Genomic DNA, 25,634 nt, shown 5'->3' with positions numbered 1-25,634 from the left:
ATCCTTGACTCTGCATTTCATTGCAGTGACAGAGTCTGTCTCCTGGCCTTCATCAGCGCTGGCAGTGGCTGCTGTTGGGTTTCCTGCTCTAGTGCAAATTGCCCTTCTCCTCTCTCTCTCTCTCTCCCTCTTTCTCTCTCTCCATTTCCCTCTCTCTCCATCTCTAGCCACACTGAAGCAGTAGATACAATTACCCATTCTGATCAGGTTTCGCTGCACTAGAATAATCCTCACTATTATTGTCATGAATATTTCATGAGTCATTTTGACAGAACAGAGGACTCGCGGAGGCCCTATATTAATATGTTGATGTTTTTCTCGTTTTTCAACGACTTCCACCCCTCTCACACAAAAAAGCCCCCCTCACTCGAATATACACACACATAGACAAATGCGTGCATGCACAAACACACACACGCATGCACGAGCAATCCCATTGGCTGCCTCTCGGATTGGTCACGTCTTCATCAACACATCCTGAGAAGCCCTGTGTGAGTCAGTGAGACATGACAGACGCCCCATTGGACTTAGATGCCCTTAGCCTCAACCGCACTACCTTCAATTCCCCACCCTACGCACACATGCACGTACACACACACACACACACACACACACACACACACACACACACACACACACACACACACACACACACACACACACACACACACACACACACACACACACACACACACACACACACACACACACACACACACGCACCCACAAACACACACACACACACACACACACAATTAAGACCTGGTGTCAGTGTGTGTATGTGTGTGTGTGTGTATCTCTGTGTATACACACATCAGTAGATAACACTGACTTCAGAGAGACAAACCTCCTTGAAACCGAAGGTGAAATTAATAAGGTTACGTGACAGTGGTTTCTACGACGAGGTAGAGTCTTTGTCATCTATTATTCATAGTGTTATTCTTGACCCTATTGTGGTCGGGGTAGAATGGGATTGCAATGCAATGTGATGGTGTTCCCATTAAATTGATGCACTCACTTCCATGTACCGCAAGGGAAACCTCCCATGGCAGTGCTATGTGCAAGTGCACCCCCCCCCCCCAACTCCACATAGTCCATTAAACCTGCTTGATCCTGCGCTCAAATTTCTAGTCTGTTTGACTGGTCCTCAGGCTGTGGCCCTTTTGACTAAGCATGTAGGACAGGTGAGGTGCAAATTAGGAGGTGAGGGGCCATGCAGTGGGAGAGACCACGGCGACGAGGGGGGGGGTTGGGTGGGGGGGGGGTTGGGTGGGGGGGGGGCCTGCCCAGTGTCCCAGAGGTGTCACAACTCTGTCCTTCACCGTACACATATCACACTGGCACACACACACACACACACACACACACACGCTGCAGGCTTATAGGAAGGCGCTACACATAGGTCAGATTGACTCAGGTGGACTTGCTCTCACACACACACACACACACACACACACACACACACACACACACACACACATACACACACACACACACACACACACAGGTGCTGATTTGCTGCACTGTGAGTAGTGCATGTGAGGGAGAGGTGCTGAGGGCCTCACACCAGCTAATTGGCCTTGGCGCCTGGCCAGTGTGTTGAGAGTCAGCTCGAGCCGTCTGCACAGCAATGCCATAATCCCTCTGACAGGTATGGGGAGGGCACTGTGTGTGTGTGTGTATGTGTGTGTGTGTGTGTGTGTGTGTGTGTGTGTTGGGGGGAGTTACTGTGGAGTTGTGCTGTGCCGACCTGATGCCGGGCACTGTGTGTGTGTGTGTATGTGTGTGTGTGTGTGTGTGTGTGTGTGTGTGTGTGTGTGTGGGTGTGTGTGTGTGTGTGTGTGTCGGCGCGAGTTACTGTGGAGTTGTGCTGTGCCGATCTGGTACAGATGCAGGTCAGGGGCTCTGGTCATCCGACAGAGCTGCAGGAACATCCGACGGCTGCCCAACAGGCGACTGCAAACCACAACCCAGCCAACAATAAGAGAGGTTAATGAAATGTGCATATTTGGTTTAGGACCCAATGCACTGTTTCACATTCTCTTCTGCTCTCTTTCTCTTTCTCATATTTCACACACACACACACACACACACACACACACACACACACACACACACAGAGGGAGAGAGAGAGAGAGAGAGAGAGAGAGAGAGAGAGAGAGAGAGAGAGAGTCAGCTCAGATGCTGACACACAATGAATAAATAATATTGGTAAAGAATGAGATTCATAAGCGACTGATGCACGGAAAATGCCTTCAGGATGAAAGTTATCTCCTCGGTTCGCATTCAGAGGACGCTTTACGAGTCAATTCAAAATGATGCCCTGCCTCATTAAACGAAAAACAGACAAAAAAGAAGGTGCATGCATGCATGCTTGCATGCGTCTAAGCATGGCGAATTCATAAATAATGTATTATGTTGTCAGTCATAAAGTAAATGACTCCATTATCCTGGCATACGAATAAACTGTTCTGTGACTAACTTCTGACATCAGCAAAAAAGGGTCATTAAATGAAAAATAAAAATGCATTTTGATATTCTACAGTTTTTCCAAAAGTATCCTTAAAACCTGATAGTTCAAAATACAATTAATACTTGAAGGTTATCTCAATTCGGTGATTAATTCCTAACTGGTCTTCATATTCAATTTCAGGGCTACAATTACTGCTCTAATGAAGTCATTGTTCGGTTCAAATAATAGATATTATCTTTCAGACACTGAATAGAACTGCGCTTAATTTCATCTATACAAATTAAGGCGAATCTCTGCAATACCATTGTCTATGCTTGCATACATGCATAGAATGTATAAATCATGGAGTCCTCTCTCTGCTCTGGTGTGGTTGGGCATACAGAAGGCCAACATGCTGGCTGAAGAGAAATCTTCCAGAACCATCTATGTCTCAACACTGCCACCTACCGATGTCTTATGGGCAATCTCCAACAACACGCAACCAGATGAGTGGTGTTTGTAGAGTAGACATTGAGAAAATCACAAAACATTTTTATTGGGCCTGATATACTTACAGAAACCTGTGCATTTTTTTCATCCGTCTTCGTCCTCTTCTTCTTCTTCTCTTATTATATATTATCATATCCAATTATTAATAATTTAATTATTAAACATGTGGGGTTTTTTTTCTGCACTGCATCTGTAGTTGTTGTGAATGGCTGTGCGTCTTCTATTCCTTTCTTTTGGAATCCTCAGATTCTTGGAATTTTGAATTAATCCAATCAGTTCAACTGAACAAAAGGTTTACAGCAGATAGCTAACTTCGTTTGAGTATGATTTGTTTGCGGAAAATAACCTGACTCAAGTTGGCAGACTGTCTTCTTTAACTGAAGGTTGGTATTCCTTGTAGCACTACAAGTTAGTTATTAAGTTCCTCACTAAACTAAATAACCAGACAGGTTTGAATAATCGTAAGCTAACGTTAGGCTAGATGCTAATCGAGTTGATACTCTTAACGTAAATATGCTAGATTTTGTAGGCTATCAATAGAGAGAGACAGTCCAAAATTACTATTGATTAAAATAGACCCGCATGAATAAAGCTCACTATTTTGCTTCTGTGTATTTCTCAAGATTGATAGGAATACTAGGCTGGAAACTTAGTCTACATTGGGCTAGCTTGACAGCTGCAAAGCAGAAGGAAGAGGTAACCCAGCATGACAAAACGCATTGTTCCTCCACAGGAGCCAAGGGATGCTAACAGGAGGTGTGTTACACAATACCTTCTTAGAAATATTTGTCTGTTAACGTTGTAGTTAGGTGATTTTTGGTCAACAGTGTGTAAGTAAAGTAAACAAAGTAACTAATGTTTGCTTGCCTGTGTGATCCGCACCACCATGCAATCACCTCAATTTTCCAAATTCCCAAACAGTTCCAGGAGGTTCCATCAGCAAGGGCAGAATGATGTTTCGGATCATGTGGGCGGGCCGAGTAACGAAAGCTCAACTACAGTGGAGGAGATTTATCTTCCACCTCAACTAGGGAGCTCAAAATGGCAACAGAGAAGAGGTAAATATCCATATCTAAATCTGTAGCCTTTAGTGCGGAAACTTGGACTGTAAAACACAGAGAAACTCTGCTGTTGTTTTGTTCTCTCATCAGCTACAGGCTGTGGGGCCAACCTGGGCTCAACAGGGAGGCTCACTGTGGACATCATCAGTAATACAAACCTGGGTGAGCAGCTGGGACTTGAGATGCTCAAGCCGCCTGATCTCTTTTCTGTTCCACTTATCTGTTGCTGTCACATTAAACACCACCCAGTCTATATATCAGTAAGTTATAAGTGATAATGAACTACCGTTGATATGATCAAAGATGCTCTCTCTCTCTGTCTCTCTCTCTCTCTCTCTCTCTCTCTCTCTCTCTCTCTCTCTCTATCTCTCTATCTCTCTCTCTGTCTCTTGGTAGAGCGGACAGTGTCGGAGAGTAAAAGACGCCCCCACAAAATGAACCTCCTGCACCGGTCGAGCACGGCCTTGTGCAAACTTGGACTGTCTCAGGCGGAGATCAAAACGGAGATAGACCATGGTGAGAAATGCGTCACGTCTAGCTGTGCTGTGGCCATGAAAGAAAGTGCTTGTGCGGGCCGCCAACAGGGACAGCTGGCATGGCAAGGTCTACCCGTCCTCTGAACAGTTTGCTGGCTACGGACTGTTTGAGAGAGTTGGGCTATATCCAGTCCAGGACATCAATCTTATTTCACACAATCCAATGGCCTGTCATTCTTAGCATCTCATTGCCACAGACTCTTGTGTTGTTTTGTGCATTAGAGAAGTTGGAGCTGGTCAGAGACCTAGTGAAGATGCCACGTCAGCCAAGAGCCCAGGCCATACGATCGCTGCCAGTGAGCTGTGACGAGAAGAGGGACATTAGGTAGACAACAGGAACTTATACCTACAGTAGCTATAGATATGATATACAGTATATGGGGGATATATACTGTAAGTGTGTGTATACTGTACATACACACATACATACTGTATTGTGTATACATACTGTATACTGTATAGCACACACAAGCCAATAGGTGCTACAGTATATGTATAGATAGGACATACATACAGCAAATATAATGAAGTGTAGATGAGCTACTCTACATACTACGAAATTGCATACTTATTACATTGAAAGTAACTCCCAGTATGTGTCATTTATTTTTAACACCACAATTAAGGCATTGCATTTTATTGTATTGTATGAGGCAATAGTATTATGTTGAAATAAGTAACACACATAGGGAGTTAGTTTTATTGTGAGAGCTTCCTCTATAGCTTTTCCAGGCCAATCTTTTATTTTACCTGTTTTTTTTTGTGTGTGAATGTCTTTCTTCAGTCATTCCGAGTTTTGTTCATTTTAGCTGCTTTCCCTTCGTTGGCAGGAATAGAGTGCTCCAGGCAAAGTTTTCCAAAGACTCTGTCAAGCGCACATGTTGCACAGACTGCTCGGAGCAAGTCTCGCTGGTGAGCATGAGGCCTATTATCCATCATTTGTCTGAAAGCTGTTAGAGTCGAGCTCAAAAAGGATTTGTCTTGTTTGAAAGGCTGCTCTCAACAGACTTCCCCTTGTCTGTGGTAGGCAGGTGAGCTCTCCGAAAATAACACGTCCCCCCTAGACGTGGATCAATCCCAAGCTAAGAGAAGTATGAAAAAGGGAAAAGAATCAAAAAAACTCTTTTTGGATTTTTCATACCCCTTCTCAGAGTTCAAGGAACAGAGCCAAAAAGCAGCCCTTTGGTCCAGCACCTTTAGCACAAGGCCAGTAAGGTCGCTAATGCTATTGATTAGTGTTACCAAAACACCTAGATGCTAATCTTCCTGATTCTATTTAGCTTTATTTGTGATTGTAATCTTGACATTGGAAATTAGGGCTGCCCCAAATTAATTCCCAAGGATTAAATGTTGGCTGAATGAATGAATCTTGAAGTTGGAGAGACAGCCTGTTAGCAGATACAAGACATTAAGGTGGGGCTACAAATTTTTGACTGCTGACAGTGAGAGTTTCTGCACTCAGCTAAGTTCAAGGACTAGAGCCAGAGAGCTTGAACACAAGACCAGTAATGCTATTGATCATTCACCAAAGTGTAGGAAACAGGGACATACTGTATTTTCCTATCCTTGAAGTTAGAAAGTTATCTTGCCAAACAGAAATAGTACATGAAAGTGGGGCTGTTTATGGTTGCTCGATGGTGTTTTAAGCCCCCACCGCCAATTTCAATGCACCCAGCCCTAACCTTCTCCCTAACCTTAACCCGTGCCTAACCCTAGTGCTTTCCATGCAGCACTGCCTGGAAGACAACATTGTTGGCTTAAGACACCAAAAGGCATTTAGGTCCAGGCACTCATGAAGGTGGAGTTGCTGACTTGTAACTGACTGCTGGGGTTTGTCTTATGGCCTCCTTACACCAAACAACTTTGGACAAGATTTGGGAAAGATTCTGGAAAGATTGGAGTCTTCTAACTAGTGCCCCCCATTCGAGCCTTACTCAAAAGACTACAATCTTTCAAGAATCTTTCCCAAATTTCCTCAAAGTTGTTTGGTGTAAGGTGGCCCTCACTTAGCCCCTGGTGCTTGCTCTTGTGTCCAGTCTTTACGCAGGTGGTGGCAGCACGTGACGGCCTGCAGGGGTTACCTGGCGCTGTGGCACGGCGCCCTGAAGGAGATCGGCGGCCGCTTCGGCTCGGCCGTCCTCACCTACTTCTGCTTCATCAAGTGGCTGTTCATGTTCAACGTCTTCCTGCTGGCCTTCAACCTGAGCTTCATCACCGTGCCCGAGATCCTGCACAAGCACAACGGCACCGCCAACGGCATCTTTGAAGGCCTGGACCTGCTCACCGCCGCTGTGAGGGCACACCATTCACTCTACCACACACACTACACTACAGTACAACAGGGAGGGAGTTCATTACAGGATAATACAGTATGACATGAGATGATATGAGAAGATACCGCCTCTCCTAACGCTTCTGACAACCTCACACACCTGATGCACTCTTACCATGCTCCTCCCTCTCGTCCTTCCTCCACCTCCTCCCTCTCTTCCCTCCTCCATCTCCTTCTTCTCTTTCCTCCTCTCTTCCTCCCTCTTATGTCTCCTCCATCTCCTCCCTCTCTTCCCTCCTCTACCTCCTCCCTCTCCTCCCTCCTCCACCTTCTTCCTCTCTTTCCTCCTCTCTTCCTCCCTCTTATGTCTTCTCAGCCACTTTCTCCTCCTACCACACTTTGACTAGTGCTTATAATGTAGACACTCCTATCCACTAGTACTAGTATTGACAGATGACAAGCACCAGTATTGACAGATGACAAGTATGGACAAGTATGTGCCAATTCCTAGCTAAGGTCTCTTCTGTACTGTATCTTAAATTTTATTCTGTTGCTGTAAGCCGTTTTGTGATGTGTGTATGTAAGATCTGAGGACGGTGGCATGTACTGTACATGTTTGTCTCTCATGTACAGTACAAGTTTTACTCTCTCTCTCTGTCTGCACAGGGTTACTTTGAAAAGTCAGTCATGTTTTACGGAGGCTATAATGGTGAGGTGATAAAGACTGGCTCTTACGACATGCAGCTGGCATATTTGTTAACCATGTTCACATACATGATGCTGTGTGGCATATCTATTGTGTACCGGTAAGACTCTAAAGCTTTAAACGCCTCTAACCCCAATCACTCAAACTTATCATACAACCTATAATAGGAATTGCTAAATTGCTTTGGATATGCACTGAACTGTCCCTGTTGTTGCAGTTTGGGTAAATCGGTGTGGAAGAACGTGATTGTTTATAGCCCTGCCTCGGGTGGTGCGTGGCGTATCTTGTGCAGCTGGGACTTCAGCATCTTGAACGAGAAGGCCATCCACAGCTTCCAGAAGAAGCTGTTTGTCCAGATCAAGGTGCTCAGACAGTTTAGCACCGTGTTAACACTGTAAATGTATTAAAAAGTCAATATTTGCTTGGAAATACAGAGCAGTCAACTCTATGTAAAACCATAGCCATGTATGTACTGTATGCTGTTGTTATATTGTCATATTGTGGTTATAGTGGAAGAAAGGGACAAGGACTGAAGTATCCTGACCTGTTTCCTTTTTGGTCTGACAGTTAATTTACTATTTGCTTTAAATGTGTCCCACCTGAAGGAGTCCTTATCAGATACCACAGAGAAGACTTTGCTTAGTGCTTCAGACAGGCTGAGAAACGTCTCTCTCCATCTTGCTGCATGGCTGCTGTACATCGGCCTGGCTTTTGTTTCCTGTACCGCTGTCTACTTTTTGTCCACGTATAACCTAGAGGTGAGTTCACAACAATCTGAAAGTAAAAATGTAATAATGTGATATTGTAAATTTGGTCTAATTTCAGCCAAAACCCTCCTTGCCGTTCTGTTCGAACAAAACATATAGAAAACGTATTGTTGACTTTCCAGGGCTACCAGTTGTCAGGCTACAAACATCACATTTGATGTGTGTTATGTGTCTGTTGTTATTTACAGCTTATAAAGGTGGCACTGGATGCAAGAGACCTGAAATCTGAGGCCTTTTTTCTGCTTCTGCCAAGTCTGGTTTCGTTCATCAACCTGGTGATTCCTCTGCTCTATGCATTCATTTCCCGATTGGAAAACTACGAGAACCTCCGTGCAAAGCTGTACGCCGGCCTGGCCAGGTGAGGGGAAAGGCCATATCTCCATTAGCATGCTAGGCTAGCTGATGCATTTGTTCAGATAGATAGATAGATAGATAGATAGATAGATAGATAGATAGATACTTTATTGATCCCCAAGGGGAAATTCAAGTTCAACTTGTGCTTGTGGACATTAAACTTCATAAGTTCCATAATTTACTCTATTTTTCTCCCCTTCTCTCTCCTTCTTTCTCTCTCTCTCTCTCTCTCACTCTCAGAGATGTCTTGCTGAAGATGTCGATTCTAGGAATCCTGTGTTACTACTGGCTGACTGACGTTCCCAGTAACCTCTCTGTAAGTGCACTGAGAATCTGCTGGTGTTTTCCACTCAGTATATCAGAGGGGATCCGATACATTATGTGACTGTGTGAGGTCAGCTTTTGTTGCTCTTTCTGTTGCAGTGCTGGGAGTCTTTTGTGGGTCAGGATGTTTACCGAATGGCCATCGCTGACTTTCTGTTCAGCGTGCTGGGATGCGTGTTTGGAGAGTACTTGGGCAGGTATGATCATTTTAAGCATGAAGGGCTTTGTTCTGGAGTGTGCCAATACTTCCAAGTAGTTCTATGACTATAGTATTCTCTCTTTTCTGTCCATCAAGCTTGATCGGAACCAAGTGTTTGAAATCTCTTAAACCGCCAGAATTTAACATCACCAGAAATGTTCTCGATCTGATCTATGCCCAGACACTGGTTTGGTAAGCACTCGTTCACATTCCTCCCATGTGTTCTCTAGTTCTAGTTCTAGAGGATATCTTTGATTTATTGAATTCTACATATACTCTACATATTATGTCATTTAAAACAGTTTATACTCTGTTCACAGGATTGGGGTGTATTTCTCTCCTCTTTTGCCAATCATTCAGATAGTGAAGTTGTTCATCATATTCTACATGAAGAAGGTAAGGCTTCAGCTTCCAGACATCGGTAGTACTGTACCTCTTCCGATAGGATTGGAATGCTCTAGAACAGTGTGCTCTTCCCACTGCTTCAGAGGGGTGTTGTTTTTCCCTCTGTTGTGTCAGGTGAGCATCACTCTGATCTGCCGGCCGTCCGCTCGACCAGGCCTCGCCGCGGAGATGAAAACCGCCTTCGTGGCGTTGCTCTTCTTCCCCTCCTACATCGGCTCCTTGTTCATAGTGGGCTACACGGTGTGGAGGTACAGTACATGTAGGACACACTACATGTGCTCTTTGTTCATAGTGGGCTACACGGTGTGGAGGTACAGTACATGTAGGACACACTACATGTGCTCTTTGTTCATAGTGGGCTACACGGTGTGGAGGTACAGTACATGTAGGACACACTACATGTGCTCTTTGTTCATAGTGGGCTACACGGTGTGGAGGTACAGTACATGTAGGACACACTACATGTGCTCTTTGTTCATAGTGGGCTACACGGTGTGGAGGTAGGACACTACATGTGCTCCTTGTTCATAGTGGGCTACATGGTGTGGAGGTAGGACACACTACATGTGCTCTTTGTTCATAGTGGGCTACATGGTGTGGAGTAGGACACACTACATGTGCTCTTTGTTCATAGTGGGCTACACGGTGTGGAGGACACACTACATGTGCTCTTTGTTCATAGTGGGCTACACGGTGTGGAGGACACACTACATGTGCTCTTTGTTCATAGTGGGTCCATATATTGGTTCTACTTGGTCGCTAACACAGGTGATTTCACTAATTAGCCTACCTCTGATCTACCTGGCGCAAGAGAGACTTTTACTCCTCTGGCAGATTGAACATACACTTGATTTTGAGTTCCCTCAGTCAAAACCATTTTAGAATTAAGCAGTAAGCTATTTTATACAGTCTATGGCAGTAAGCCCCGAGAGGTCGTAGGTTACACTGATTTTAGAACAGCTAAAGCCTACCTTACACTGACAGACTTTGACAAGATTTGGGAAAGATTCTTGAAAGATTGTAGTCTTTTGAGGAAAGCTTGAATGAGGGGCATTAGTTAAAAGACTACAATCTTTCAAGAATCTTTCCCAAATCTTGTCAATGTCTGTCAGTGTAAGGTAGGCTTAAGTGGCGGTGTTAGGCACGATACACAGTGGAGTATCATATGACTGACATGACAAGTCGCTGAAAACAGGGTAGGAAATTGACACTCATCTTTACCAATCTAACAATTTTAGATATACACACTGTTCAGATCACTGGCATTTGATTGGAAGTACCCAAAACCAGGAAGTACTTTCAGACCTATTCTAGTGTAAAGCAAAGATTCTAGAGCTTTTGTGTTTTCTTAATTGATAACTTAACTTGTTGAGGCCTTTGAACGTCCCATGGGTACTTTGGGGTTAACTGTAACCATTTTCTGAGGCTGTTGAAAACGCACCAAATCACACAATGTGGTCGTTTTGGGTGTCGTGGGTTGTAATAAAGGTTGTCGACGATCAAACTGACTACTTTTTTCATTCGTTTTAAGAGTTTAAAAGAAGAATTTCTAGTTGTCTTGCCAATCGCGCTCATAGTAGCCTATCCGCTGACGTCGGGTCCCGTAGCAACACAGTAGGCTACAGTTGTATGAGGCTGCTGAGCCTGTCTTGTTGGCGGTGGCCTGTTGGAGGGATTGTAAGAAAAGTTGTAATTGTCAAATCGACTCGTTCTTTTTTATTTCTTCATCTGAAGAGGAGGAGAAGAAGGATTGGCAGCGATTGCGGCCGGGGCAAAAGTATAGTGTGGAGAAACCAGGTCCGCAGAGGTACGGCTCGCCAGCACCTGGGCTACCTTGTTGAGTTTATTATGTGGTGTCAAAACCGCAAGGATGTTTTTCCCCCACAGTATTTTGGCAGCAGCTGCCGCCAAATTCGCCAAATTCTACCCTCCTGCTTGAATCAGACCGTCATCCGCACACAAGGATGTTTTTGACAGTAGGCTAGCCTATGTTGGCAGCAATTGCTAAATTCTATCCTCCTGCTGCTTACCCAAGCTAGAAGAAAACCAAAAACTCTCCTCTTAAACTCTTCAAATTCATTTGAAAAGTAGTCAATTTGATTGTTGACGACCTTTATTACACGCTACGACACCCAAAACGACCAAATTGTGTGATTTGATGCACATTTTAAACGGCCTCAAAAATGGTTACAGTTAACCCCAAAGTACCGTCCCATGAATGGTGTGGTTTCCTTTCTTCGGTTCACGGCAGCCTGAAACCCTCTGCCCACTGCGGGCCCTTCCAAGGGCTGGATGCCACCATAGATGCCGTGTCCTCTTGGCTGGAGAACACTGTGGCCTCCCCACACAAGCTTGTCATTCAGGGCAAGCTCCTGTTATTGCTCCTCTCATCGATCATGCTGTAAGCCTATACACATCAAGCTGGAATCATTGTTCTTACATAGGGCTTAAATCAGCCCTGTATAATTTTATTTATTTATTTATTTTATCACACAACACATGTAGGTCATAGATGAGTAATAATGCATTCCTCTCTCTCTCTCTCCCTCTCTCTGTAGCATCGTCCTGTATTTTCTCTGGCAAGTGGTTCAGGACCGGAAACGGCTCATCAGCTCCCTGCGTGAGCAGATCGTCAACGTGAGTGCTTATTTCCCCCAGCCCTCAGGGTACATCTCCTCTCTTCTCTTCTCTTTATCTCTCCTCTCTCTCCTCTACTCTCCTCCCCTCCTCTCTTCTGCTCTCCTCTCTTCTCTCCTCTCCTCTCCTCTCCTCTCCTCTCCTCCCCTCTCCCCTCATTTCCTCTCTTCTGCTCTCCTCTCTTCTCTTCTCTCCTCTCCTCTCCTCTCCTCTCCTCTCCTCTCCTCTCCTCTCTCCTCCCCGTTCCTCTCCTCTCCTCTCTTCTCCTCTCTTCTCCTCTCCTCTCCTCTCCTCTCCTCTCCTCTCCTCTCCTCTCCTCTCTCCTCCTCTCTGCCCTCCTGTCCTCTCTGTCCTCCTCATCCGTCCCTGCTCCATTAGCCCCTGCTTCCTCTAGCCCAAGCCTGCCAGAGCCAAAAGTTAAAAGATTGATTTCCTCGGGAGCTGCCCGCGCTCATCCTCGGTAATCCTTTTTCATTTCTCGTGTGCTGCTTCTTTTGGCCCTGTCAGGAGGGGAAAGACAAGGCCTTCCTGCTGGAGAAACTGCGCACGGTGCAGGGGGACGCCGCCAGACCTCAGGTGAGTCCTCTTTATTTACTGCAGGCTGTGGGGCCGCCAAGCTGAGCGCCACTTAACCTTGAGACACCGCGAGTTACGGCCTCAAACTGATTTAATGAGACGAGCCTTTTACCAAAGGAGTCAAACAGAAGGCAGCAATTTGTGGACCACGGAGGAGGCTGGAGAGTGAGGAGAGAATGCTCGCTTTGTTAAGCTTACAAGCTGGGCTTGCACTCGTGTACAGCAGTGGATTGTGTGTGTTAGAAGTGTTAATGACTCAGCCGTGGGAATTCTGTGGTAAATACAGGACTTCAACGGCATCTTCTAAATGATTTTAATGCTGTGTTATTAGGCTAGAATGTTTTAGATAGTACATCTGACAAGGCGTTTTGTAAAAATACTAGAAGAAGTGACAGCTTGGTTGTTAAAATAACAACAGAGGCACAGCTTAGATGTGCAACTACAGACGGCTGGTGGAGAGCCAGAAATGTGTAATTATGTAAATGAATGCCCAGAATAATAACGCTGACATTTTTTATTTTCTCCATCAAAGGGGGGGCACTTAATTCCACATCCTCAATTATTCAGATTTTTACTGCGTTTGTTTGTCTGCACTGCGCGGGTGAGAGAAAAGACTGCTCGCGTGAAAAGAGAAAGTATGTCAGTAAACAAAAAAAGCACATGCGTCATGATGGGGCGTCCATGGCACACTGTATGCTAGACCCCAGATGATCTTGTCCTTGTCCTGTCAGCAGCAGCAGTGAGTGAGTGAGTGAGTAAGTAGCACAAAGCCGGGCTCTCTGATTTGCAGGTGCGCTTCCGGGACGAAGAGCCAAAAGGTGTCAAAAGGCCGGCGGCGACGTCCAGAGTGCCCCAGAGCACAGCCGCCCCCAGGGTGCTCAGGAGGGGTAGTAGAGTAGGGCCGAGCGGACCAGCAGAGAACACCCCAGCCCCGACCCCGGCGTGGCCCACGGCCGCCGCGTCTGCAGCGCCTCGCCAACTTCAGCCGCAGCGCACGTCGGATCGGAGAGCGTCCGCCGCCGCCGCCGCCGCACGGGGGATGAGCCCGGCGCGCTCAGACGGCCAAGGCCAAGGCCAGAGCCCCCGCGCCGCCACCGCCGCCCCGGGGGAGAGGCAGCCGCAGAGCCCCGGCGTGGGCAGGGGCAGCCGGGTGGAGTGCTGGGTGGAGGACGAGAGGCCGGACAAGCGGGGCTCCTCCTCCTCCTCGCCGACTCCTCCGCCTCCCGCTCCCCAGCTGGCTTGGGGCAGCACGCCCGCAGCGGCCCCGAGGTTCCCCCGACTCAAGCCCATTGCTCCGCGCGGGGCCCAGGCAACCCTGCCGGGGCCTGCTCCTGAGAAGCCCAGACATTTAGATACTCCCAGACCCAAACGCTGACATGAGTTATATCAGGGAGATCAGGGCTCACTTTTATGTCAGATAGATAGACTACATTTTCTTTGTTGGTTGTTTTCTAATTTGGTCTTAGAGCCTCATTTCCGGTGGCTGTGAAGATGATGGTGAAATTGTTAGCTGCAGTTATTGTATGCTTTGTTTTTTTGGAACTTACATGTTTTTTTCTGTGCATTTTCTCCTCAGGAATGTTGTGATGGTTTGAGTTCTTGATTCCATCGTATTGGATTAATAGGGTAAATGTTTACATGTTTCTGCCACAATATGACCAGAATTGCCTGGTTATTGTATCCTATTGACAATAAACTGTTTTACTAAAATTCAGGTTGCCCTGTTTTGAACAGTTCCATCTTCTTCAGGTTGACCCTCTGGGAGGAGGAAGAACAGAAATAAACAGTCTGCAGCATTCCAGTCCAATTATTTCCTCTGACCACAAGGTGGCACTGTAGATCAAAAGTTTCTCTTCTAAAAGCTTCTTTCTGGCCAGATGTTAATGGTACTGTATGTTTAAACTTTGAAGGAACACTTAATATGCACATGATCATGGAAAGTTATGAAAGAATATTAGGATGCCTTACCAAGTACTCACTTCAAAGCCATTCATGGTTTTGGTAGTCTTAATTATTTGTGGATTGACTCAAAACTGTACACATCCAAGGGTTGCATTTACTCTCTGTATGCATTTCACATTTACGATTAGTTGTATGCATAATTGCACATCCATGCAAATACCATTCATGAATATTCAAATATAAACTAGAAAAGCAGTCAGAGAGCGCAGACGTCTGCCAAGCGAAAACATAACCGCCTCCTGGATCCAGACGGTGATACGGATCACTCCCAACATGTAATTGTTTCTTGGGTTCTTTGGGTCATTTCATCGAAATCCATCCACAGCTTTTTGAGTTATCTTGCAGGCAGGCAGGCAGGTAGGCAGACAGACAGACAGACAGGTGGAGTTTGCTAAGTGTAGGGAAATGACAACAAAAAAAGAGGCAAACTTTAGAGTAAGACAATGAGACATCTGTGACTGAATGTTAACAGTTTTTATTGTGAAAAAGTCATTGTTTTTCATACACTAGGAACTGTACAATCAATAATTTAAAAACAAATGTTCGCTGTTGTTTTCCAAGAACACTTGATCATTTTTCATTGAAGTTACACAGCAGCTTAAACCAAAGGAAAACTAGTGTTTACAATTGTATTTTCATAATGTCAATAACACTTCCCTTTATCCAACCCACAGAGGGAAAAAAAATCAGAGATTGCTTGGTCTTCCGCACTATCCTCTGAAAACATTCCTTTCAAAAATCATTCACATCCACCCCGAAAATATTTTAACAAGAAAACAAAAAGTCTGAATATATATATAACTGGATCAACATTTGAGGCGTCATTAAAAAACACAATAATACAAAATTAAAAAATACGTAGTCGAAACGCTCTTTTCTCTAGCTAAGTCACATAGTTTTGCTGCACCCTTATGTTGTGCGCCACGGAAAAATACAAACGTCTCTCCCCTTCCCTCTGACTACAAACTAATATCTAACCGTTCGGCTGTTCAGATGCCTGGGTAAAAGGAGGGACCAAAAGATGACACTGTACTTCAAAAACCATTCCTATCGAAGACTCGGGTTTTTGTTTGCTTATGTTTACTACTTAAATAAGTACACAAAAGGCCTCGTATAGCGCCAGCGTGCATCGCCCAGAGCTCGTCTGTCTGATGCGACGCTGGTCAACCCTACCACCACACTAGAGATACTGCCCCTGTTGGAACCCTTCAAAAAAACGAAATGACAACAACAAAAACAGCCCTGTGAACTCAGTGCTTTCTCTCATAGCAAGCTGTGGAGGGTAAACGCTGGGTAACGTACTGGATGAACAGTGAGGAAAAAGGCGGCTGTACTGTGCTGCACTGCACTGCACTGTTACGGGGGGGGGGGGACACAAGGTGGGAGAGCTAAGGACTACTACGACTGCCCAGGGCCGTCCACCATTCAGCCTCAGGGGTCGGAGGCTTCATCTGGTGGGCCTTGGACTGCAGGCTGGGTCTGATCCCTGAGATAGAGGGAGGGGAGGAGGAGGGAGCAATAGCTTTAATCTTCCACAAAAAAAAAAAGAGAGGGGGGAAAAAAACAGGAGAGTTTGAGAGGAGAGGAGAAGAGAGGAGAGGGATGGGGAGGTGAGGCGCTGTGGAGCAGGGCCGGCTGATTGATGAAGGAAACCTCCGGAGACGTGAAAAGAGCATCCATTATTCATCCGCCATGAATCATCGTACCCCGAGGAGATGCTCCGCTGAGCCAGAGAGCGCACCACACATCGGAGGGAGGGAGGGAGGGAGAGAGAAGTGCTGCGAAAATTACAACAGAGCGCAAAGAACATGCCTTTCACTTCTCCAGCCGCAGCGCCATACTTTTCCCAGCCATTGAGATGTGAAAGAACCAGAAAATTACATCCTACGTAAGACTACATTAGTCTCTCCTTTATCTGCTGGTTATGCAATGAAAAAGGGGGAAAAAAACTTCATAGGCATTAACAGCGTTTTGTGCTTTGTTATTAGAAATTTGAGGGGCATTCTCACCACTTTCCTATATATGTGGGTCTATTTGTGTCAAGGATGTGTGTGCGTATATTTTTACGTCCAACCAGTTTTCCCCCACTTTGGCACATTCGACATCACAGCCACTCAGACACCATGCATTGTTCTATGTGCAACCAGAAGCGGCCCAAGTCCTATCTGACTACCTCAAGTGCCTTTGAAAAAAGAAAAGAAGAAGGGAAAAAACACCCATGCTATGTAACACTGAATTCATTTGGGTATGGGAAATAGCATCTGGAAAATAGGGTCCATTTGGAGAAAGGAGGACTAGGAGGGGGTGGGAGGGGGGAATACTTGTTTAACTCTCCGCAGCATAGATGAGGAGGGGAAGTAGGCCAGCCGACTTTAGAGGGCTGATTCCAGCATGAGAGGCCCGTGGAAAAGGAACACAAATTGCAGAAGCTTCTTTTCATGTGTGGCTGGGGAAGGGTTTGGCACAAGCAGGGCAAGCCAGGGCTGAGCTGGGAGAGGACACAACGAAAACACGGACAAGGAAAAGGAAAAGAATGGCCCTGGGCTGCTTTTTTTTTTTTTTTTTTTTTTGAAATAATAAAAAGTACAACTTATGCTGGATAAAAACAAAACTGGTACATTCTGGGAATCGGAGGAAATGGGGATTGGTGGAAAGTATGAGGCAAAAATATTCCAAATCCATTAAGTGCACTCTTAGTGCACCAGATTCAACCATGACAACAGATGGAGAGACATGGAAACAGAAGGGTTTGAAAAAAAAAAAAAAAAAAAAAAAAGACGAAAGAAAACAAAAACACTTAGACCAGACAAACGCATCTCTGCCTAAAACTGTCCCCCTGAGGAATGCAGATAGTTCCAGATGTGATCCGAAGAGTAAAAGAGGTCTCAAGCCGGCCTGGAACACCTCACCACAGCAGTCCCCCCCCCCCCACATCCCCACCCCCACCCCCCAAATGGCCCAGCGAGCAGGCAGGGCCTCACTGCAGCCTGGCGTCTATCCAGGAAGGATAGGAGGGAGCGCGAGCGATTCCACTCGACGCCTGTCCTAGCCTAGCGCTTCCCACCCCTCCACACCCACCTGCTCTCTGGCCACCTTCAGACAGGGGGGGGGGGGGGACTGCTGAGTGGTGCTCCCTGCAAGCCAACAAACATCCATCATCTTAAAAACTGGGCAGACGCAAAATGTCCCCACAAATTCAGTTTTGCAAGGGTAAAAATAGAGACACTGTCAAAGAGTTCATAGTGTGTGCAAATCACCATTTGCAGTGTCAAGCCATTTAAAAAAGAAAAGAAAAGAAATAAAAAAAATATGACTAATTATTTTCCTTGCACAGTGCAAATTCATGTACATATGTATACACATTGTAGCACTAATTTATTCTGGATGACCACTGAATCATTCTTTTTTTAAATAAACATAAATGGTATAATTTTGAGCATGCAAGATGCAATGGCCGTAAATCATTTTCTTCCCATTCAGGCTTCTGCGGATCTTGTTTTCTCCCACACACGCGCGCACACACACACACAACTCTCTCCCTCTCTCTCTCTCTCTCACACACACACACACACACACACACAACTCTCACTCTCACTCTCTCACACACGCACACTCATAAAAACACACATCCTCCAAGGCCATGAGGGTTAAATGGCAGTCGAGGGGGCCGCGTTTGAAGAGCTTGTCAGTTTGGGCACGACTCATTGCCAGCATCAGCACCACTTTTGTGAGGGCTGCCCTGGGTGGGACCTTGGGTTGCGAGGGCTGGAGAATAGGGCTGCATGATTTGATTTGCAAAGTCTCAGACACAAACGACTCCTCTAATGAGCAGTAGAGACCAGGGAAATAAGAGAAAGAAAGAATGAATGAATGAATGAAAAGAAAAAGAAAAAGAAAAAACAACTTCAAAAGGTATCGCCAGGCGAGAGACACCTCACAGCCATCTTATTACTGCTCATCTGAAGAATCCTTCACCTTAAACGAGGACCTGACGGAAGGCAAGTGCAAGAGAAACCCACGGCACACATCAGAGTTCTCGCGAGAAAACACCCTGTCCGCCTGGACCGCTCTGGACAATCGCCCGACCGGCTGGCAACAGCAGCAGCGAGCGGCTGGACGTCGATGTTGTGTATTCGCGTCCAGATGTCCAGAACACCGTCACAATCATCTCCTTTAGACATGGGGGTCTAGGAGATTTGGGGAGAGTGAGTTTGCACGTGTGCGTATGAGTGTGCGTGTGTCTGTATGAGTTAGAGGGATCAGGAGCCACTGTAAGTCAGTCGGTTGGTCATTCAGGCAGACAGGTGTGCTAGCTGGGTTAAGTGTGTGTGTGTGTATGTGTTTGTGTATATGTGTATATGTGTGTGTGCGTAGTTAGTCACTGGCTAGGAGATTTTGCAGTTGTTGCGCGTGCAGTTCTGCGGGGGGCTCTGTGGCGGCCGGATGGACTTGGTCCGCTTGAGGCTGTTGCCCTTGGAGGCGCCGGCGGCGTTGGCCAGCGAGTAGGAGCGTCCGTGCATCATGACGGCGTTCATGCCGTTGGCCATGGAGAAGGACTTGAGGTGGCTCTTGATGGCCACCGGCAGCGGCAGCTTGTCGATCAGGTGCACCGGCGTGCAGGAGACGATCGCCCGGCAACACAGGTCCTGCAGGCTGAACACTGCGGCAGGAGAGGGGGAAAGCAGAGAGAGAGAGAGAGAGAGAGAGAGAGAGAGAGATGAAGAGAAAGAAGGGAGGGAGAGGGAGACAGAGACAGCAAAAGAGATAGATAGAAGAAGAGTAAGAAGTTTGGGAGAGAAAGAGAGAGAAAGCAAGGTAGATAGAAGAAGAGTAAGAAGGGAGAGAGAGAGAAAAAAGATAGATAAAAGAACAAGGAACAAGAACAAGAAAGTAACAAGGGATGGAGAGAGAAAGAAAGATAGATAGAAGAAAAGTAAGAGGGGAGGGAGAGAGAAAGAGAAAACAGAGAAGAAAAAAAACAGCGTTAGACGTTACTAACTACTTGGAGCAGTGACCAAACGCAGCGTTTTCATTTTCACATTTTTCAGACGCTCCAGCTGGGCTCCTGTGTCCACTCCGTTATACATGAGCAGGGATCCGCAGCACGCGCGGCCAAAACAACAAGAACAAGACGCCCGTCCAAGGCGCGGAGTGGAGACAAGCCCCCAAGATGCGCCGCCTATAATTCATGACAGAACACACACCAGAGTGGAAACTGACTTCTGTCCAGTCCAACCTCTCAGCGCTTAACACACTCAGCTGGCCCCTCACTGCTCATCATTAAAAATGGATCCTCTTGATGAGATCCATACAAGCTGCATAATGGCCACATAATCACGGGCGTGTGTGTGTGTGTGTGTGTGTGTGTGTGTGTGTGTGTGTGTGTGTGTGTGTGTGTGTGTGTGTGTGTGTGTGTGTGTGTGTGTGTGTGTGTGTGTGTGTGTGTGTGTGTGTTTCATCGTGCGTAGTGGGAGATGAATAATGGATGGAGTGTGGTTTAACGGATAAGTCCAGCAGAAAAGCAGAAGTTTAACCACATCACCATTCTAAACGGCTTTATTAGACACAGACACACACAGACACACACACACACACACACACTAAGGGCGACGGAGGGGGGAAACCATGACTTTGCAGCGGCGACAGACAACAGAGAGAGGAGCGGGGCGGAGGGAGTGTATCCAGAGAGCCGAAGAGTGGGAGAGAGGAAAGGCAGACGGAGAAAATGAATAGCTCGCCGCGGCGTGACCATGAGAGACAGAGAGAGAGAGAGACAGACAGAGAGAGAGAGAGAGGGAGAGAGAGAAACAGGACATGGAGCTTTATGGAATGCCCGCTGTCTCTAATTACGGGGCTGCTGGTTTGGAAGCGGCGGCGGTGGCGGGCGGCTCGTCTCTGGACTCGGCTGGGCGATGCGATGCAGTGCAGTGCGGTGCGGTGCGGTGTGGTTTCCTCAGCCTAATGGAGGAGGCAGGGCTCTGCTGAGCCAGGCGTTTTTCAACCTCTGTTGTCCTGCCCCTGCCTGGCAAGACGACAGCACACACTTGTGTGTGTGTGTGTGTGTGTGTGTGTGTGTGTGTGTGTATGTGTGTGTGTATGAGAGACAGAGAGTGTGTGTGCATCTGAGAGTGTGTCTGTGTGTCTCTCTCTCTGTGTGTGTGTGTATGAGAGAGAGAGAGTGTGTGTGCATCTGAGAGTGTGTGTGTGTGTCTCTCTCTCTCTGTGTGTGTGTGTGTGCTTCTAGAGCAGTCTCCGCACTGCTCCAAAGCAGGGCTGGGCTGCCAGGGGATGCGGAGGACAGGCCTATTGTTCAGCGAGGCTCTTGGGCGCTGGTGGGCGGATGGGGGGTGTGGGACGAGGAACAGGCCATCACTGAGAACATGCCGGAAGCGCCCGCAGGGACGGACACTGCCCAGGATGATGGACACGCCTGGCACTGCCCCAAGTCCAGAGTGGGCACAGGGCTATTTCTAACAAAAGGACCACACACACACACACACACACACACCCTACCTCAGATGGAGTTTCAGAGCCACTCCACACACACACCCTACCTCAGATGGATTTTAATAGTCACTACACAGCCACACACACACACACACACAAACACACACAGACACACACTACCTCAGATGGATTTTCATAGCCAATGACCATGTCGTCCACAAACACACTCACACACTCACACCCTATCTCAGATGGAGTTTCAGAGCCACTCCACACACACACACACACAGAAACACACACAGACACACACAGACACACACTACCTCAGATGGATTTTCATAGCCAATGACCATGTCGTCCACACACACACACTCATTCACACACACACACACACACACACACACACACACACACACACACACACACGCTCACTCACCTCGGTTGGGTCTCCAGAACTTCTCCATGCCGTGCCTCATGAGGACAATGCGCGAGAGCTCGGTGAAGGACTCGATGACGTTGAAGTTGCAGAGCGGGCTCACCTCGAAGAAGGTCATGCCGTTCTTCTCGGCGTAGGCGCGCGCCTGCTCCGTGGGCACCTGCCGCTTGAACGCCAGGTGCAGCCGGTTGCCCACCAGGATGCGGGGAACCCCCGGAGCATGCTGCCAGGAAAAAGAAGAGAGAAGAGAGAGAGAGTCAGAGAAGAGAAGAAGAGCGTGAAAGAGAGAAGAAGGAAAGAGAAGAAACAGGAGAAGAACAAACAGAGATGGAAGGAAAAGGTGGAGAAAGGAATGACAGAGGGGGATGGGAGATGAGAGAGAGAGAGAGAGAGAGAAAGAGAAGGAAGAGAAGAGGACAGGAGGGAGAAAGAGAGAAAGAGGGATGAGAGAGGGAGAGAGAGAAAGAGAGGGAGAAAGAGGGATGAGAGAAGGGGAGAGAGAGAGAAAAAGAGAAAGGGATGAGAGAGTGGAAGAGAGAGAGAACGAGAGGAGAAAGAGGGATGAGCGAGGGGGGGGAGAGAGAAAGAGAGAGAAAGAGAGGAGAGGAGAAAGAGGGATGAGCGAGGGGGAGAGAGAGAGAGAGAGAGAGAGAGAGAGAGAGAGAGAGAGAGAGAGAGAGAGAGAGAGAGGGAGGAGGTTCCAGTCAGTGGCCCAGTGAAGGGTTAAGAGTGTTTGTGCTGCTTATGCAACGTGGCCCGCTGCTGTCTCTCCTGTCCACTCCTCATCCACAGGGACAGCAGTGGCCAGACAGCACAGAGCAAAGTTGAACCATGGGTGTGCCAAAGTTAGTTAACCACAGCCACACCAACACACACACACACACACACACACACACACACACACGTTTTCCCAGTATGTGGTAGCCATCCAACTCCAGAATGTTGTGGAGAGGGAGCAGGAAAAAGAAATCTTATCCGACACAACAGGCCAAAAATACCACACCGCTCCCCTGCTAGCTCTCTCTATGGAGAAATGTGCACAAACACACACACACACACACACACACACACACACACACACACACACACACACACACACACACACACACACACACACACACACACACACACACACACACACACACACACACACACACACACACACACACACACACACACACACACACACACACACACACACACACACACACACACACACACACACACACACACACACACAGTCAACCAAGCATAGACACACATACACAGCTACATTCCATCAGAAACCCACAGGAGAATAAGACAGACAGACACTGAACGCGAGAGAAAGTCAAACAGATCAAGAATGAGAATAAAGACATGCAGAAAAAGACAGAGAGAGAGAGAGAGAGAAGGAGGTACAGACTGAGCAAGCAAAGGCGAGGTAATGAGCAAGAAAGAGAGAGAGAGAGAGGGAGAGAGAGAGAGAGCTACTAAGAAAGAGAGAGAGAGAAAGAGAGAGAGAGGCCGGACGGACATCCTCTTGGCTTTGGCCAGCAGGAAGGGCAGGATGTGAGCAGGAGCCGGAGCGACAGAGACAGTGAGACACGCGCACACACACACACACACACACACGAACCTACACACACACATACACACACACACACACAGGGAAGGGGCCTGAAGGAGTGTGCGGCAGTGACAGACAGCCTTAGCCAGTGAAGCTGAAACTGGGAGCTCTGGGTCTGTCAGAGAGAGAGAGAGCGAGCGAGAGAGAGAGAGAGAGAGGGGGGGGGGGGCAGAACCCAGACCAGACCAGGCCAGAGGGTCTGCATCACGCTCCACAGTCCCACTCCCCTGCAGCGCTCGCTCTCAATCTCAGCACTGACTGAGCACAGCCCACGCAAAGTCTGCACATCACACACACACACACACACACAAATGACATGTGACAAATATAAACATACCCTGGAGGCCACTGTCACATATGCACACATCAACAGACACTCAAGCACTCATCACACATACATGATCATGGACAAGGAACACACAAAAGAACACCCCAAAACAGGTTCAGGTGCACGGTTGTGGGAGGGTGTGGTGGTTGGACTCTCACCTCGTCGATCTCCCTGATCCAGCGGTCGATGCCGTCAAACGACCAGCGATTGGTGATGTCGTACACCAGCAGGATGCCCTGGGGACGGTAAACAAACAACACACGTATTGTTCAGCCGCTTCCTCCTTGACCAGCGCCGACTCCTTTTCCACAAATACGGGGGAGACACGCAGCCAACGGATGTGCACCGCCCCTATCGAGACACTTCGCACAGATACCAGAGGACAGAAACAACTGCCCTCCTGCTCACCGTCATCCTGCTGAAATGTTCAGTAAACACATCCATTGGGCTTTGTCTCGGGGATCAGGAACGCTCAGAATTATTACCAGTCTAAGTGGCACTGAGAGTGACGGAATGAGATTGTATCAAAAACTGAGGTCCAAACTGTTCTTGGTGTGTAGTTGGTATTTCAAACCTTTTTATTTTACTGAAGCCTAATCTAGGCTTTTGAGTCGACTCGACGCAGTGGCAACGCCGTTGTCTCTACGCTGCTGTTGAACTGATCACTGAAATATTAATGTCGTTGAAATATTAATGCTATTTGTTTGGCCTTTTCCTGCTTAGATGAAGTTATCAAGATATGGCCTCAGTATATTCCAATAACCTTTTTTGTTCTAACTTGAAAACACATCTGACGTTATTTAAGTGGTGTCTGCCAGCCAGTTTATGTAAAGTTAGCAAGGCCAACTTCCCACAGCTGCCCACAAAACAGTGCTTGCTGGCCAAGTGCTGATTTCAAAACGTTACTGGCGAATAGACACTGTACAATCGGATAAGCCCGACATTGTAACCAAAAATATGTCTGGGTTTATTTGCAAACCTTCTGCCAGCGAACGACCATGTTGCTACTGCCCGCAATAGCCTGCTGAGGTAGACCGCTATCATCACACGGGGCAAGTGGACCGATCACCGTCCTTGCGGTCCGTGTGGCCTCGACGCAAAGTTACAATGTTTTGGAGGTGCACGTCAAGCGAAGGCGACGGCGTAGGACTTGGAGGGGGGTACATGGTGACGCAGAGAGCACTGCGGGGCTACGTCACCGATAAATTAGCCCCTACAATGCTGCAACTGATCCAAATTTTTACCAAACTGTCAATCGTTAAGATGGGTGTTCCTAGTAGTATATGGCAGAAAAAAACACCATAATCTTCATCATCATCATTATCATCATCATGCCCTAACATTCATGAGTCCCTTCCTAAACTCAAACTTGAGCTAGACCGGTCATAAACGCATAAGAAGCTTTAAAGGGATAGTTCGGGTTTTAAGACACGAAGTTATATGGGTTCCCTGTCAGCAACGTTGTGCATCAGCAATGACTTACCCCCCGACAGCGTCCTGTGAGCCGAGATCCAGCCGGTTTTTGATGCTGAAGAAAGTAGTCCGGCAAGTTTCTGGGGTCACGAAAGTAAAGTGTTTTTCTTCTCAAAACCATACATGTTCAAAAGAGTGATATATTTGCACCACAAAAACGTTGTCCAGGAAAAATTCAAACCTCGTTATCTTGGCACTATTTTTCTCGATTCCTATCACTGCGCGCTACTGACAGCTGGACAACGTTTTTGTGGTGCAAATATATCACTCTTATCAACGCATATGGTTTTGAGAAGAAAAACACCTTACTTTCGTGACCCCAGAAACTTGCCGGACTACTTTCTTCAGCATCAAAAACGATCAAAAACCGGCTGGATCTCGGCTCACAGAACGCTGTCGGGGGGTAAGTCAGTGCTGATGCACAACGTTGCTGACAGGGAACCCATATAACTTCGTGTCTTAAAACCCGAACTATCCCTTTAAGCTCACACGAATACATAAAGCACGTTTAAAGCGCTGCCTGGTCCACTGCACTAACCCAAACACTGCTGCTGCGGCTATGCAACGTAGCTCGAACATC

At 47.1% G+C, this 25,634-nt stretch overlaps 2 protein-coding genes across 2 annotated transcripts in view; one reads left to right on the top strand and one right to left on the bottom strand.

Annotated features, from left to right (window-relative positions):
* The first annotated feature begins 3,253 nt into the window (after positions 1–3,253).
* LOC134075965 (transmembrane channel-like protein 5) lies at positions 3,254–9,377 on the top strand. The gene is made up of 15 exons (XM_062530991.1): positions 3,254–3,345; positions 3,586–3,718; positions 3,884–4,020; positions 4,114–4,185; positions 4,420–4,539; positions 4,782–4,884; positions 5,390–5,471; positions 6,596–6,850; positions 7,498–7,637; positions 7,755–7,899; positions 8,143–8,295; positions 8,493–8,662; positions 8,899–8,974; positions 9,082–9,179; positions 9,278–9,377. The coding sequence occupies exons 2-15, from the start codon at positions 3,669–3,671 to the stop codon at positions 9,375–9,377; spliced, it is 1,701 nt and encodes a 566-aa protein (XP_062386975.1). The 5' UTR covers positions 3,254–3,345; positions 3,586–3,668.
* An 8,339-nt stretch (positions 9,378–17,716) lies between these two features.
* Positions 17,717–25,634, bottom strand: part of rab40c (RAB40c, member RAS oncogene family) — a 19,344-nt gene continuing 11,426 nt past the window's right edge. Inside the window, exons 4-6 of the mRNA XM_062532681.1 lie at positions 23,740–23,817; positions 21,645–21,867; positions 17,717–19,421 (exon numbers count right to left, since the gene is read on the bottom strand). Coding sequence (XP_062388665.1) covers positions 19,147–19,421; positions 21,645–21,867; positions 23,740–23,817 — 576 coding nt within the window. The 3' untranslated portion in view covers positions 17,717–19,146. The remainder of the gene's footprint in view (positions 19,422–21,644; positions 21,868–23,739; positions 23,818–25,634) is intronic.

The sequence above is a fragment of the Sardina pilchardus genome, chromosome 3, assembly GCF_963854185.1.
Source record: "Sardina pilchardus chromosome 3, fSarPil1.1, whole genome shotgun sequence".
Lineage (NCBI taxonomy): Eukaryota > Metazoa > Chordata > Actinopteri > Clupeiformes > Clupeidae > Sardina > Sardina pilchardus.
Note: the sequence above shows the minus strand (reverse complement) of the source record. Positions and strands in the feature narration are given on the sequence as shown.